This window comes from Panthera onca, chromosome B1 (assembly GCF_046562875.1).
Source record: "Panthera onca isolate mPanOnc1 chromosome B1, mPanOnc1 haplotype 2, whole genome shotgun sequence".
Classification (NCBI taxonomy): Eukaryota; Metazoa; Chordata; class Mammalia; order Carnivora; family Felidae; genus Panthera; species Panthera onca.
The window spans coordinates 166,303,881-166,319,177 of NC_138342.1; the positions used below are offsets into that span (position 1 = coordinate 166,303,881).

At 37.7% G+C, this 15,297-nt stretch overlaps 1 protein-coding gene across 26 annotated transcripts in view; it reads left to right on the forward strand.

Moving 5' to 3' along the window:
• Positions 1 to 15,297, forward strand: part of PSD3 (pleckstrin and Sec7 domain containing 3) — an 812,606-nt gene that overhangs the window by 535,130 nt on the left and 262,179 nt on the right. Inside the window, exon 1 of one of the 26 annotated variants that reach the window (XM_078445485.2) lies at positions 10,899 to 11,331. The exons of the other annotated variants lie outside the window; for them this stretch is intronic. Coding sequence (XP_078301611.1) covers positions 11,173 to 11,331 — 159 coding nt within the window. The 5' untranslated portion in view covers positions 10,899 to 11,172. Of the gene's footprint in view, positions 1 to 10,898; positions 11,332 to 15,297 lie in introns of those variants that run through there. 26 annotated transcript variants of the gene reach the window in all.

Sequence of the window (15,297 nt, forward strand, 5' to 3'; positions counted from 1 at the left end):
TTAAGCAAAGTGCTGCTTAGTAAAATAGGTCACACACAGTATTAGAAAGAGAATAGCTTTTGTGATCTTAGTGGATTTAACATTGAATTTAAGTCCCTATTTTAACTGAATCACTTTCTTCAGTTCAGCTAATTTCTCTAAAACCCATCTCTAAAACGAGATTAATAATGTCTACCTAGTAAGGTGTGTCACAGGATTAAATGAAATAATGTAAGTGAAGTTTCTGGCATATATAAAGTTCCCTGGGAAGCATACTCTGAGTCAGAGGTTAACTTGTAGGAAGTTTATTAGGAAGAGGAATCCCAATACCAGGCAGATGGAGCAGGGTGGGGGTGCTGTGGAGGAAAGAGGAAAAGAAGTTGGACTGTGATTCAGTGGGGTGTAGAGGGGCCAGGCAGCCATAGACTCCTCATCAGATCCAAGTCATCCCTCCCTAGAGGCAGTGAACTTGGGCCAGACAGCTTTCTTCAGCTCAGGGCAATTCTCAGAGAAAGCTAATCAGTGAGGCTGGATATGTTCTTCCTTCCTGAAAGGGCATCTGGACAGCCCAGCATAGTTTCCACCCGGGAATATTCATTACCTTTTCCCTCGTATTACAAAGTTTACTTTACAATAGGAAAATATGCTATTGTGTTGTATGAAATTACCATAATTAATTTAACCATTTGAATTTTTTCCTATGCTTTCCCATTACAGTGACATTTTTCAGTTCATCTCTTGAAGCATAAATGTAAGAGCTTTTCTGAGTTCTTCTGAGAGAAGAACTGCCAGGTCATAAGGTAGACAAATTAAGCTTTATAAGATAATGCAAAATTGTTTTCTAGTGTTTATATGGAAGAAGAGCAAGACAGGTAGGATGGGACCCCAGAAAGTTTTAATGGTGGTGATTATATTCTATTTTATATAATGGAGGTAGAGGGTTGATAGGTGTTTCTTTCATTATTTTTAATATTTTGCATAAACATTTTATGTATTGTTTTGTGTATATCAATTATTACATAATAAAAATGTCCCTTACATGGGAATAGGTAGAAGGTGCCCATAGTTCTGTGAAACCTCTCAGGGGTCTTCTAAAGTACACTGAAGAAGTCTTAAGAATTTGTTTCTATAGTACTTGATATCTTAACGGGTTATATTTCTACCATATTGTGGCAGGAGACATGAAAGATGTTATCTTGTTACTTTTTTACCTCATACTTGCACTTTCTTTCTGCAAAGGCCCGTTTGGGGCTGTCAGCTCAATGATTGTTGTGTCTACAGCTTCCTCTAAGAGATATTAAGATTTAATTTAGATTGTCAGCTTGCACCTAGTCAGCTCAAGTTGTGATCTCAGTATCATTGCAATATTAGCTCTCATCAGCCCTTTGTTGTTGCTTTTCTTTGTAAAGAAGCTTTTCCTTTCCACTGGAGATCTTTAGTCTTCTTAGGAGTAGTCTTATCCCTAGAGAATTTGAGAATTGCTCAGGATAGCTCTGGTCCTTTTGTCTTGGTATCTGTCTTAGATTCTCTGTTTTCCTTTATTGGTTCCTCTTATATTAAAATGTGTGTTGGAGGGGCCCCTGGGTGGCTCAGTTGGTTGGGCGTCTGACGTTGGCTCAGGCCATGATCTCACAGCTCCTGAGTTGAAGCTTCATATCGGGCTCTGTGCTGACAGCTCAGAGCCTGGAGCCTGCTTGGGATTCTTGTCCCCTTCTCTCTCTGCCCCTCCTTCGCTCACGCTCTGTCTTTCTCTCCTTCAAAAATAAATAACCATTAAAAAAATTTTTAAATATGTATTGGATTGTTTTTAATATCTAAGAGGTAGTAGTATTTGGGGGGAATGGTATATGTTTCCACATACTTGGCCAGCTCTACGTATCCCTTGAATGACTAGGGCTATCCTGAAACTATTTAATTTATCAGAATAATTTAAACTTATTATCTAAGTAAGAAGTACAAGAGAGGTAACCTCACTTTTTAATTAGAGTTCTGTAGGATGTTTTCCCCAGAGACTTGGGGAGCACTGTAGTGGTGGGACCAGATGAGCAGAGTTGGTTGGTGGGGTGGGAATGGTGGGTAGGTGTTTAAGGCATAGGGAACAGGAATGTTTTATTATTATTTACTGTTTGGTGGCCCAGACTTAAATAGGTACCAAGATCTTTTTAATCTTTGTTACTGAAGCGAAACTCTGGCTTAAGATGCTTTATTGTTTGTTTCATGAAACTCGGACAGAAGTATTTTCAGGTCTCAAAATCACAACTCTTTCAGAGCATCGGGATCTAGCCTTTCTACTCAATTATCCCAACTATGTCTTTAACATATGAGATTATGCTAACTGCTTCATCTGTGTTTCTTCTCTACCATTTTCTATAATTAAATGGAAATTAAATTGAAATCAAATATGGCTTGAAATTGTACCAGCCAAGATTATTAACTACAAAAAAATAAATAAACTGGCCCTTCATATGTGTAAAAATAATTAATTGGAAGATCGTCAGGTAGTTCACAAAATGGAGGGGGAGATTATTTGAGAATTGTATTGGAAAATAGGCTCTAACCAAGGAAGGCTGACAGCAGAGGAAAATGCCAACTTGCTTCCATGAGACAGGTGTGGTCTGAACCCTGCAAACTGCCACCACTACTGTAACAGGGATGCTCAGTTGCCCCTGTGGCCTGACATCACTCCCTTGTGAACACCAGGTCGTCAAGCATAGGTCACATGGCCCTTGCTGCCAGCTTATGTGACAGAGACTGTCTGTAACCCCCCCCTCTGGCCCACGGTAAGGGTTACCCCTAAAGTAGGAAGTTGTTCTTGATGAGTAGCCTAAAGTCAACAAATATACATTGAGTTGTTTCCCCCATTTTTCATCAAGATTTAGAGAATTCAAGAAAATTACCCAAAGTCATACATGCAGTCAGTGATGAATTCAAGATGTAAAAACACTGGTCTGTTTTGGCTCATAACCATTGCACTTTACTGCAACCTTAAGTGCTGTTAGCCTTGTAGAAGGCACAGGCATTGTCTTGGCCACATTGAAATTTGAATGAAGCAGGGAGTAGTAAATAGAAATCTGTTGCTTTGTTTGGTTGGTTGTTTTGTTTTTTGAAGGTTGCACATTTCTAATTGGTTTTGTTCCATTGGAAAAATCTGGCTCAGTATGAGAAGTTGATCATTTGATACTCTGTAATATGTATGGTCTAGCCTTTACCTATTTCAAAATGAACTAGGCTCCCAAATTGTTCCAGGATTTTTCTAAACCTTCCAGGAGTTTACCTGAAGGTAAATTTATGCCAGTTCAACCTCCCACCTGGACCCTCTGCCCCAGAAATGACCTTCTGAAGCTCCAGAGCACAACTTTGGTACTACAGAAATTTGAATTGTTCCTAACAGTCTGTGTTCTATTCTTTTCTTTGATTGGAACTGCTGATTGAGAAGTTAAAATAATATGTGGTGTGAGTAGTTTGGTCCTTTTGAAAGTGAAAGCCACACATAGATTTGGAAACAAAAAACATCCCTGAATTAGCAATTTTTGCAGTCCCTTTCTTGACAAGTATAACCACAGCTACTACTATTATGCTACAGTTGCTTAGACTGTTTGTCCCTTTCTTTCCTGTTTGTTGTTCAGATTCCATCTCATCATCAGCTTCCTCAGGGAAGCTTTCTAAGACTTATGACCAGCTCAGAACCTGTTGTAGACTCTCAGAGTACCTTGTGCTTCTCCTCTTGGCAGTGGCACACTTTTGCCTATGGGATTGATTGTTTACTAATTAACGATTCATTGATTAATGTCTATCTCAGTGTAGACTCAGTAGGAACAGGATCTGTCTGGTTTTGTTAATATTCTGTTCCTAGTGCCTAACACAGTGAATGAGGGAAATGACAGTGGTGAACAGAATTACACAGGTTTTTTTGTCTTTTGTACTATAGAGCTGACGGTTACTCTTATGTAACACTAAGTGGTGACTATTTTTGGTGAAATTAAATATGACTTGAAATTATTAAAGACTAATAGAAACTGATAAAGTGACCCAAACTACCAAGCAAATTAATCAAAGAAATGGAAAATGAAATTTTGTGGTTTCTAAGGATTTTCTGATAAATGAACGAGAAGCAGGAAAAAGTGGTGCTCTTTCTATACAACTCATGGGGTTTTTCTGGAAAAAAATTAGAGTCGTGCATTCTGATTAGCATTACTTTATACTCAGAGAATAATTTGTCTTTGGTGTGAAGCCCTGCAGGGGCAGCAATCATTAACCATTTTCTTTTCTCCCAGACACTGTGCCTGGCATGAGTTAGGCACTTAGGGAATATTTGTTGAATTAACACTAAATGTTATAAAGAAATTATTGTGAGTGGGCTTGTTGGATTAGCTTCTGGAACAGAATATTTTCTCAGCACTTACATCCCATCTATAATTATTGGTTTACTTCCTAGAAGAATATCTTTTTGGGCTCTGAAATGATAACCATTTCTGTGTTTGCATTTTGTGTGTATTTTGGGATAGAATGAAGAGTACCGTCTTGTAGCACAGAAAGAAGAATTTATAGTGTTTCAGGTATACATGATAGGTTTTTCTACCATTCCAGAAGGCCTGAACTGAATGTGACAGCATTATAGAAAATTATGTCTTATGAATACATAGATGAAGTCTTCCTTCTGTATTTTCATGATGGCTAAATAGCAAATCTAATATTTGACCCTTGTCTAAATGTCTTACATCACTGGATTTGGTTTTATGAGGGAAAAATGATGTTTTTTTCAAGTTTGGAACTACTTCACGCTTACAGGGTGTTTTCCCCCCCTCAAGAATGTTATTTAATTTTAAATGTAAGAAGGTTCTATTTAAAGATTTTTTTCCCCATCCTGTTGCTTTGTATGAGGAACAGATGGAACTAAAGCATGTGATAATAGAGGCAAGATTGAGGGCTGCTAGAGTGAGGTAATACGTCTTCATAGGTTGAACAAGTCATAGGGATTTTGACTTCCAACTGCTAATTAACTGAAGACAGTGGTTGTTCATTAGAATTAGGCTGATCTTACTTTTTAGATACTGAATTATGACCTAAAGAAATACGTAGCCCCACTGCTAGATAAAACTTTTCACTTTTGTGCCCAGGTTAGATGCATAAAAATAATTATTATCAGACCTTTAGGAAAACGGCCAGTGGACAAAGGGAAGGGACTGTGAAACTTGCTCATTAGGCTGGGATTGAAGGATAAAGGGACCAGAGAGCAGCAGTTTCAGTGTCTATTCACAGAGAAATTGTCCCAAGTCCTGTTTTGGAATGTAGTCTTGTGTGTCCAGTCCACGAAAGTGGTAGGTTGGTGGCACATGACAACAGAGTTCAGGTCACACTATCAGCACAGGTGTCAGGCAGGTGAGCCTGCATGAGGTCTCATGTGGCTGTACCACCTGTGGCTCAGGATCTAGTCTTGGGGTGTAGAGTACTAGAAGAATCTAGGCTACCACCATTTACGGAGTTTCAAAATGGGTCCCCAGATTGGAAAAGTATCAGAATTATGGGAAAGCCTGGAAGAAGATAGGAAAATAAAGCAAGGAATAAGTTTTTATCTAATTTTTCTATTTTGTTGTTTTAAATCTTTTTTTATTTGTTTTTATGTACTCTCAAAGACTACAGTAAAGTAGATATTGTCCTCTAGAAGGTTAATTTTGTGATCATGTTGCTATATAGAAAGGAATAGCATCCAGAGAATGGGAGGGTACATAATGTCACTCTTGCCACGTCAGGGACAGGGAGCTGTCACACAACTTCCTGGACCCTAAGACTAGTTCCTAAGCTATTGGTAGAGTTGATTTTTCAAGTCTCCTCTGCAGTCGTTCTATGAATGGCTGGCCTCCATTTCACTTCTGGAGTCAGTCTTCCCATAGTGAATTTTCCATTTAAGGTAACCATTTCAAACCTTATTGCAGTCTGAAAAGGTGTATGGCCATGGAATCCATAGCTTTAAAGAAGCAAACAGCACAGGAGAAAAACAACTTCTGTTAGAAATTAGGAAACCTGGGCGCAAGTCTCTATCACTTAATTGATTATGAAATCCTAGACAAGTCACTTCATGTTTCGGAATCTCAGGAATCTTCACCTATGAAGTGAAGAGATTGAAGGTGATTATTTCTAAGGTCCCTTCCAGCTCCCAATGAAATTAAGTTCATAAGAATGGCCTAGAAGAAAATCATTCATTAGCACCTTTATGACAGTAGCACTAGCACCAACATTGAAGATGTTGGACCATGTAACATTCATGGCTAGAGAGCCTCAGAGAGCACCTGACCTCTGACTCCAAGATCAGCATTCTGTCACTTTACTCTCTTTTGTACAAGTTTGTGTGTTCTAAGAACCTAGGGTAAGCCATGAGATCCTTTTGAATTAGGTGAATGTTACATCCACCATTCTGTTCTGAAAATAAACTAAAGCTGGTTTTTTTCTTGCCACCTCATGCCTCTCTTCTTTCCCCTAGCCCTTCTGTGTATCATGTTAATAATTCTACCTCTGGAATCGGTATTTAGAATTCATTACCACTTTGGCTTCTCTCCAGAGTTCATAACTCAGTCTTCATCTTTTTCTGCTAGTGGTTTCATGACATTGTCTTAGAGGGGAAAGAAGCATCTGGCTAGATACCCTTGATACTCTCTTGTCTATCTCATGTGAGGTCTGCAAGTCTTCAATTCATTGATCTCTCAAAGGTATTCACCATTATAATTATCACAGTAAAATTTTCTGTTTTTTTCTAACCCTTACCCCCAACTGACTATGAACTTCCTAAATTTAGGGGGCTTGTACTGGGGCTGTATATCCCCAGCACCTGGTACCCAGTAGGCAACATGAACACAGTATTAAATTGGTTTAGTTTCTCTGGGACTCTGCCTGTGGAAAGGCTTAGAAAGTTTTTCTGCTGACCTTTAATTGGAACACTTTTTTAGCAGCCTTTTAGGGTTTATGTACTAAATAGTATCTTCTGTCAGAAAAGCGTCAGAAGGTGATGCACCAATTTTCAGACTTTTAGTTAATTTGCATGATTACATTTCTCTTACTATTTCTATTTGATATGGAAGTCACCTTTATTTTCTGTTAAAGCTTTTATGGAAAGTTATTTTGAACTTCTAAATAGCACTGCCCTCCAGGAGGCCTGTCTGTATTTTATACCAAGCAGGCTATCTGTGCACAGGCTGGCTAAAGTCTAAGGACAGTCAAGCCCACTCAGAGCAGGATGGGGCAGGACAAGGCCATCCCATAAGTCTTTGAAATGATTCATATTGAAACTGGTTGTAAACCCCATATATACCTAACATGATGACTGTGGGTGATTTGAAGTAAATGTAGGGAAAGGAAAATAAGACTTGTTCAGAAAACAAGTAGAAAACCATATTGTTTAAATATTATTTAAGATATGGTATGTTATAGGCATACTCATTGCATCTTTATTTAGAGTAGCAAAGACTGTAAACTAAATATCCAATAATAAGACCCTGATAACATATGATACATCAGCACACTGGAATATACCTTGCAGCTGTTGACAAGAGTGAGGTAGCTTTGTGCTGATATAGAAGGATCTCGATGATAGGAGAAAAAAGCAAGCAACAAAAAGACTATATATCATGCCTTCATTTATAGTCCATAAGAAGGAAAAGGACATAATATACACATACTCAAACACACAGTGTATATGGATAAATGGTCTCTGGAAGGATAGATAGGAAACTAGCGATAGTACTTTTTTCTAGGCAGAGGACTAGGAATCTGGTGGGGGAGAGAACTTAAATTTCACTGCATACTCTTTTGTACCATTAGGAAAGAAATTAATTGTGTATTAACTATATCCATTTTTCAGAAAAAAAAATATGCTGAATTTTCTTGGAATTTTAACTGCATGAAATACAATAGAGAAGGGAAGCTTACTATATATTTAAGGAGTTTGATTATTTGACAAATAGTCATTGAGCTCCTGCTCTCCACCAGGCACTATTGTAAGCTCTGAGGTACAGGTAGCTTCAGACAGCAGTGAATGCCATTAAGACCAGGAGATAGCAGTTATGACAGAGAATGAGTGGGGTGGAAAGTGGGGGCTCTTTTAGGAAAGGGGACAGAGAAAGTCTCCTAAAACAAGTACAGTTGAGCTGAACTCTGAATGAATAGAAGGCAGCTATGTGGAGGATCAGGGTAGAGCAACAGAGTTCCAGGTGTGAGGACAGCATATGGGGGAGTAATTAAGGAAGGTGTCAAAGGAGCTGAGCTTGTGTTTTATTTGAGGCTGAGTGAAAGCTACAGTGCAGTGTATTAAACTGGAATCAAGAGACAGGCCTAACTGAAGGAGAGAGTGGTATTGGGAAGTGGTGGTAATTAAGCTTAGGTCAATAGGATGAGGCCAGGCCTGAGTGCTAGGGGTCCTGCCAGCTTCTTCACATACCACTTGGAGGACATATTCAGATATATTACAGGCATCATCTGTTGTTTATTCTTACTACTAGCGGCATTGCAGTGGTTGTCTTCACTCTGTCCAAGTAGGAGTTTGGGACAGAAAATACAGGGAAGGCACAGAGGAAGACTTTTCTCTCCCTGACTTGCAGAAAGTTTTATTATAGGTTTAAAAAGGAAAGGGCCAATGTAAACAGCCATAGTTTGTGGAAGATAGTGTGGTTGGTGGAATCATTTAAAGTGAGGATTTAGGGGCACCTAGGGGGTTCAGTCAGTTGAGTGTCCAACTCTTGATTTTTGTCTCAGGTCATGATCCCAGGGTCAGGGATTAAATCCTGTGTTGGGCTTCGCACTGGGCATAGAGCGTACTTGAGATTCTCTCTCTCCCTCTTCCTCTGCCCCTCCCCTGCTCTCTGAATAATTAATTAATTAATTGAGGATTTGAATGCTGGCTCTGTGCTAATCTCCTGAACTGACCTCTCTCATCTGTAAAGTGGTGGGGATTGTAATGTCACCTCAACCCACCTCGCAAAATTGTCAAGTTGAGAATCAAAGTGAGATAACAAATGTTACTTCTATAAAGTATAAGGTGTTAAACAGATGGAAGTTTTTATTAATAATGACATTACAGGAATGGTGGTGCCAGTTGGACAGTCTGTAGACAAAGATAGCATATTAATGCTAAACTTCCCAGAAATCAAATTGTATATCAGAATCCATTTCTGTACATACTAATACATGGTTTTCATCCTTTTTATGTAACCTTTTTGGTGGAGAAAAGGAAATCCAGTTCCTCAGGATACATGTTCTAACTCCTCATTATGGTGACTGGCAAATATCCAAAAGATGTGTTTCTTTTAAACCAATGCTCTGTATTTCTAGTCATGCTGAGGAAGGGACTCATTGTCTTTTATGTAGTACTTTTTGAATTTTTATCTTGCCTTTGCTGTTAGTTCATTCATCAGTTCTACCTCAAGCTTGCTTGTGCTAAATGGAAGATATTTGCCTATATACCTATATAATTATCATATACTTAAATTAGAATTATGCACATGTTAAATGATAACTTTATCATAATGTTACAGCGCACCACTTTTTATATCTTTGGGACATGCTTTGTAACGTGTAAATTCACTATGGATTTTTTGAATTTAAAGAACAGTTATGCAATAGTTTCAAATTACCTGAGAAAAGAGAAAAATTTACCACAAAGTAGCCAAAATGATGTTATAGAATTATAACATTCTAAACTTAATGAATTCTTAGAGGAGATTCCCCAAGTTCTTCTAAAAGCTATTATCTATTATTATTTTAGACAAAATAGTATCAAAAATTATTTATTATTATTTTTGCTTATGGCAGAGTTAAAGTATCAAGTGCTTCAAAGATATGAAAAATAAAGAAGTCTAGAGGAGGGTGGAAGAAGCCCCTGACATGAGGGTAAAACTAAACCTCACATCCACATATCCCTTTGCCTGGGCTAATTGACATGGTGGAAACAGCCTGAACATCCTGAGTCCTCAAGGAAAAATTCAGACTTGAGGAACTGAGTGTTGAGGCAAGACTGTGTTCCTAGATTGGCATTTTACAAACTATTTTAAAATTTTGTTGTTTATATTTACATGAATACTTCTTTTATCTGGAGGCTTATTTAGCTGACCCTCTCTCTACCCCTGTGATGCCCTATGAGCAAGGCATTGTAGTGCTGAGTGTTATGCTCAAAATGACTTTGTGTGTCAGAAGCTAAATTATCTGATCTTCTAATAATCTCCAATGTGTTACTTTTACTCAGAAGGTTGTATGTGTTCTTATACGCTAACAGAGCATTTACACCTCTTGGAAAAGCTCTTGCTTTTTATTGATCAGAGTTGGTTTTTTTGGTCTCACTCTAAGCCATATTTAAAATTAACATGTGCTAAATGACCAATTTTTTTAAACTTTTTAGTATGATAGGAAGGTAGTGTCACCTCTTTATTCTGTTTTTTTCCCCCCATATAACTGGACACAATTCCTGTCTAAATATCTGGCTCAGTGCTCTAAGGTCATAAGAAACATTTAATTCTTCAGAAGGCAATACATAAACCATGTGTGGCCTGGAACAGGAAAGAGAGGAAAATAGATGATAGCTGGAAATGCCTTTGTGGCTACTGTCTTTTTACTAGCCTGTAACTGATGAGTCTTTTGCTTTACATACTTACTCCCACCCTCCAACCTCTGCAACCCCCTGGCCTTTTGGAGATTTATCTTTGTTCACACCCCACATGGTGCCTAACAGATTACTTGAGACTTTTATTTGTGGTATCTCTATTTTGTTGTTGACATTAATGAGCTTGATGTACAATGTCACAAGAGAAATGGTGTTGTTATTTGGAATGTTAATGAATAGCTTGCCTGGCCAATTGCCATTTGTTCCAGTGTGTGAATATGGAGCATGCGTGCGTGCGTGCATGCGTGCGTGCGTGCGTGTGTGTGTGTGTGTGTGTGTGTAAAAAAGAGACGAGTAGCAGGGGTGGGATTGCATTTTTTTCCTCTTCGTAGCCAGTGACGTGAGCCGTGCCTGGAACAATCAGACTCGCTGCAAACAGGGTAGTTGAAGATGCTGGGGGAGGCAGCCTGGTGTTTCTTAAGCTAAAGCAGATCTCTGCTCTTTGAGCTGCTCAGGCACAACCCGACAGAGTTCCTTCAGCGTTAGAGCCTTGCAGCGGTTGGAAAGTGCCTTTTTATTTCTCCCAGCCTCTTCCCCAGTCAACCTTCAAAATGATTGGCGTGAATAGTGTTCAGAGTACCAGCAAGGTGCGGGTGAGGACCTCAGGTTCCGTGAAATACTCCCGGGAGGATTCTATCCGGCGGCAGTCCCACCGGTCAAAGTCTATGAAAATTTCTAACTCCTCAGAGTTTTCTGCTAAGGATACTAAGGTAAAAAAATACCATGTTAAACTGTATTGAAAATTTGATATACTCTTTGACAATGTCTAATGTGCAGTGACAGACTAAGAAAGTAATGTAAAAAAATGGCTCTAATCAGGTGAGATCAGATGAAAGGGATGGTATCTGAACTCCAAATATAAAGATTGCTGTGGCATGGGTCAATTTTGTAAAAAAGCCTGTTTGTGGAGAAGGGTGAGGCAATGCTCAAAATGAGATGATTGTGGGAAAGTGTTGGTTGGCACATTGATCTTGTTTTTATTCTCGGAAAGGTTGCCTTGACAAATGATTTGTCAGTGCAGTATATTTTTAGAACATCAAGAATACAGAGACATTGTGTATGATTTTATCGTTCAGTTAGTTCCTCTTGCCTCCCTTCCCTTGCTCTCCCCACAATATATAGAGCTGCTGTACAATAGTGATCTGGTCTCATTGAACTACATTCTTGCCTTGTACAGAGTCATTAGCTTTGGGTATGTGTAATTGGGAAGAATTTCTTCTTTCGTGTTTTTTACACATATGTGTGCTGGTTGTGCTGCCATTAACCACTTGTTCTTTGTGACTATCTGTAGGATAATATTATCTCTGTTCATATGAAATGTGAAGGGAGTGATTACGTAGTGAAATGGGCATTTACTACATGCAACATATTCTTGAGATTCTTCCCACCACCATCTGTGTGAACAGGGTACTCAGAAACACTCCCACTCCACAGGTTTAAAAATGGAATAATAGAATCATAGGATCACAGAACTCTGGAGCTGGAGATGTAGATGATTATGATGGAGATTTGAGAGGTTTGATAACGCACAGAGAAAGCTTCAGGAGGTGGATCTCAGTGTCATTTGAGCCTTCTCACAAGTTCTGTATCCAGACCCACTGAGAGTGACATTAGGCTTTCACTCTACCACCTTTCACCTTCCTAGGCTCTTTCTGTGACATTTACAGTATTGAAAGGCTTTGGTAATAGCAGGTTCCCTTCAAAGTATAACAGAGGTGGGCATGAAGGGGACAAAATACGTTAATGTGACTTTAAGAAACATGTTGGCTTTTAATCTACCCCCATTAGATTATGACACAGTGGGATATAACCCCATCAATCATTAGCAAAATTTCTAGCTAGGATGTCTTCAGGCATAGCTCTTTCCCCTTCAGTATTTTTTTTAAAAGCTGTATCTTTGGGGAAAAATATGTGTCTTCACATGTCCTGTTCACATGTCTTCTTTACAGTCCTGTTAATGTGACTTCATGGTGATGTATTGGTCTCTGTTGAGACCACTATGTGATCCCTGTGGCTTGATGACTACTGTCTCCTGCTATGATAGAACTGGATGGCTTATTATATTGTTAAATAACCAAATGTATGTAAGCGTGCATGTGATTCTCAACATGGCTCTGAAATTGGCTCCTATTAAGAGTGCTAAGAAGCATCTTTGGATTTTGTTCTAACGTGGGTTATACCCACAGTATGCAGTCAAAGACTTTGGGAAATAAATGCATCATCATTATCTGCCACCAATCCTGTTGATAGTTTAAGCATCATAATGTTAGTCTACCCAGAATTATGGTTGCATAGTATAATTAATGTTGGAATCAGGCATAGATGTGAAACGAAAAGACTTTCTACTATCTTCTCTTTTTGTTACATGGTACAGGTTTTCTTGTTTGATATTGCATCTATGTAAGAAAAAGCCAGGCATTTTTTTTCCTTCAGAATATTGCCAACATTGCACAGAGCAAATAGTAGAAAAGACCGCTGTAGAATTGTAATCAATAGGTCATCATATGGTACTTTGGAAATTATAGTCAAAAATTTTTAGTTATATTTTTTAAGCATATGTGGTATCTAAGTTTTGAAATGTATATTTAAGATTGTAACTAAGTCCCTAATATCTCATAAAAAGTATTTTTGTAGGATTATTTAGTCTTTTTAATTTGAACACCAGAAGGAGCTAATATAAAATCATTAGAACAGGAAATTAGATAGATTGAACTTAATCTTTCACTAGCCATTTTTGTTCCCTAAATGAAGTTAACTGGATAACAGGATAGGCTTGCACCATAAATATAGGAGACCAAATTATATTATAGATGCATAAATACATATCAATATGTATTTCTATCCACAGTGTAAGCATTTTACCCCAGGGGGTAATAATTAGAATTCTTATTCACTTTATTTCTATCTAGTAGTACTTTTTTAGTGCTTAAAATCAAATTAGTGTTTCTTCCTGCTAATCATGTGAATAAAACTTTTTAATTTTCTGTCTCTTCTTTCAAAATGAAAGATATCTAATCCAATGATTAGAAAAAAGTCTTCTCCCTTCCCCTCCAAAAAGGTAAGGTGCTTGTGATATGTGCTCCTGGGATTTAATTTTGTCTCTTTGGAACTCTGGCTCTTCCTAGAATAGGTGTATTAATAATTGTCATTTGTAAGAGGGCTGGAGTTATAACATGTTTTGTATTCCTTGAAAGCTTTCATTTTTCATGTTTCTAACTTCTGTTTTATTGTTCATTAAAAACATAATGGTTTATTTAAATTTTATTCATCTGTTGTCCTCACTTTTTATCTGGTTTATTCATTTTTATTCTTCATTTGCAGAAGGTGTTAAAGGACTTCAGAAAGGATTAGATACTCTTGCTTTTTATTTTAGAAAAATATCTTAAAAGCTTCCCTTGATCTAATCATTTTAAATTAAGAAAATTCACTTTTCTAATCCTTTGTTTCATTTTGACATAGTCTGACGAATGTTATTTAAACTACTGAAACAGTCTGTATGTTATTTTCTTTAAAACTTGATTTTCTGTGTGGCCTTTTTTTTTTTCTTTAAGGTATTTTAAATTATATTCTTTAGACCTCCAGTTGGAACGTGGTTTTGTCTTTTTTTAGATAACATTGTTTATATCAAATTCTGAAGCAGATGCAGGACACATGTCAGTATGTTTTAGAAGACTATGCATTTTGTGGCGAGCACATTCATTGTTCAACTGTATTAATTGTCACTTTGGTTTAAGCTATTTATCAGTTTAAGCATCTGTTATTAGAAGAGTTACCAGTGAGGCTCCTGGCCGTGAGGGGGCAGTACAGACCTTCCTGCTGTCAAGCCCAGCTGGTTGCTCTGCCTTTGACAGAAGTAACATTTTGGAATCAATTTCTTAAAAGGCAGATACTCCAGAATTTGGTATGTATAGTATAAGAAATGTTGATTAGGCCTCAATTCTGCCAAGAATTTCCACATGTTTCCCATGGATCTAGTTATCCCTCAAGTGTAAATTATTTTGATGTTGCTTAGGTTTCTTAGTGTTTTTGTTATTGTTTTGTATTTGGGGTGTGTGTGTGTGTGTGTGTGTGTGTTTGTGTTTTGTTTTATTTTGAAACAAGGAAGGTAATTTATTGTAGTGAGACTATATTGAAGTTCTATATATGATCCCCAATGCATAGAAAGTAATTTCCTCCACACTGTTGGGGAAGGCATTACTGAGCCACAGAGAAACTCAAAGTGCTATAAATAAGTTAATATTGATGTAGTTTATTTTTACTAATCTACCAAGATTGAAAATGAGATGATTAAAAGGACACATTTAAGTACTTTTCATAAATTTTAACCATGGCCTTTTCATTCACTGGAGTTTGTAATGCCTTTCATAACTTCAAACACTGAAGTCAATTCCTTGCAGTCTGCTGCTTTTTATTCCTGTGGTGAGTAGTTAACACAAAGCTACTTACTGGAGTAACTTCTAACAGAGATTTAACCATTTTCCCCTAAATGGAGTTTGTCGACAATATGAAAAATGGCATGATATTTGAGGCAACATAAAAAAAATTATTTTTGAACCCTAACCAATAGAATAGCACCCCAGGAGGCAGAGAACAGCAATGCAGTTAACCAGAAGTTCACAAACAAATAAACACATACTCATGTAGACATCTTTGTACTTAACACCTTATCTCCAGTA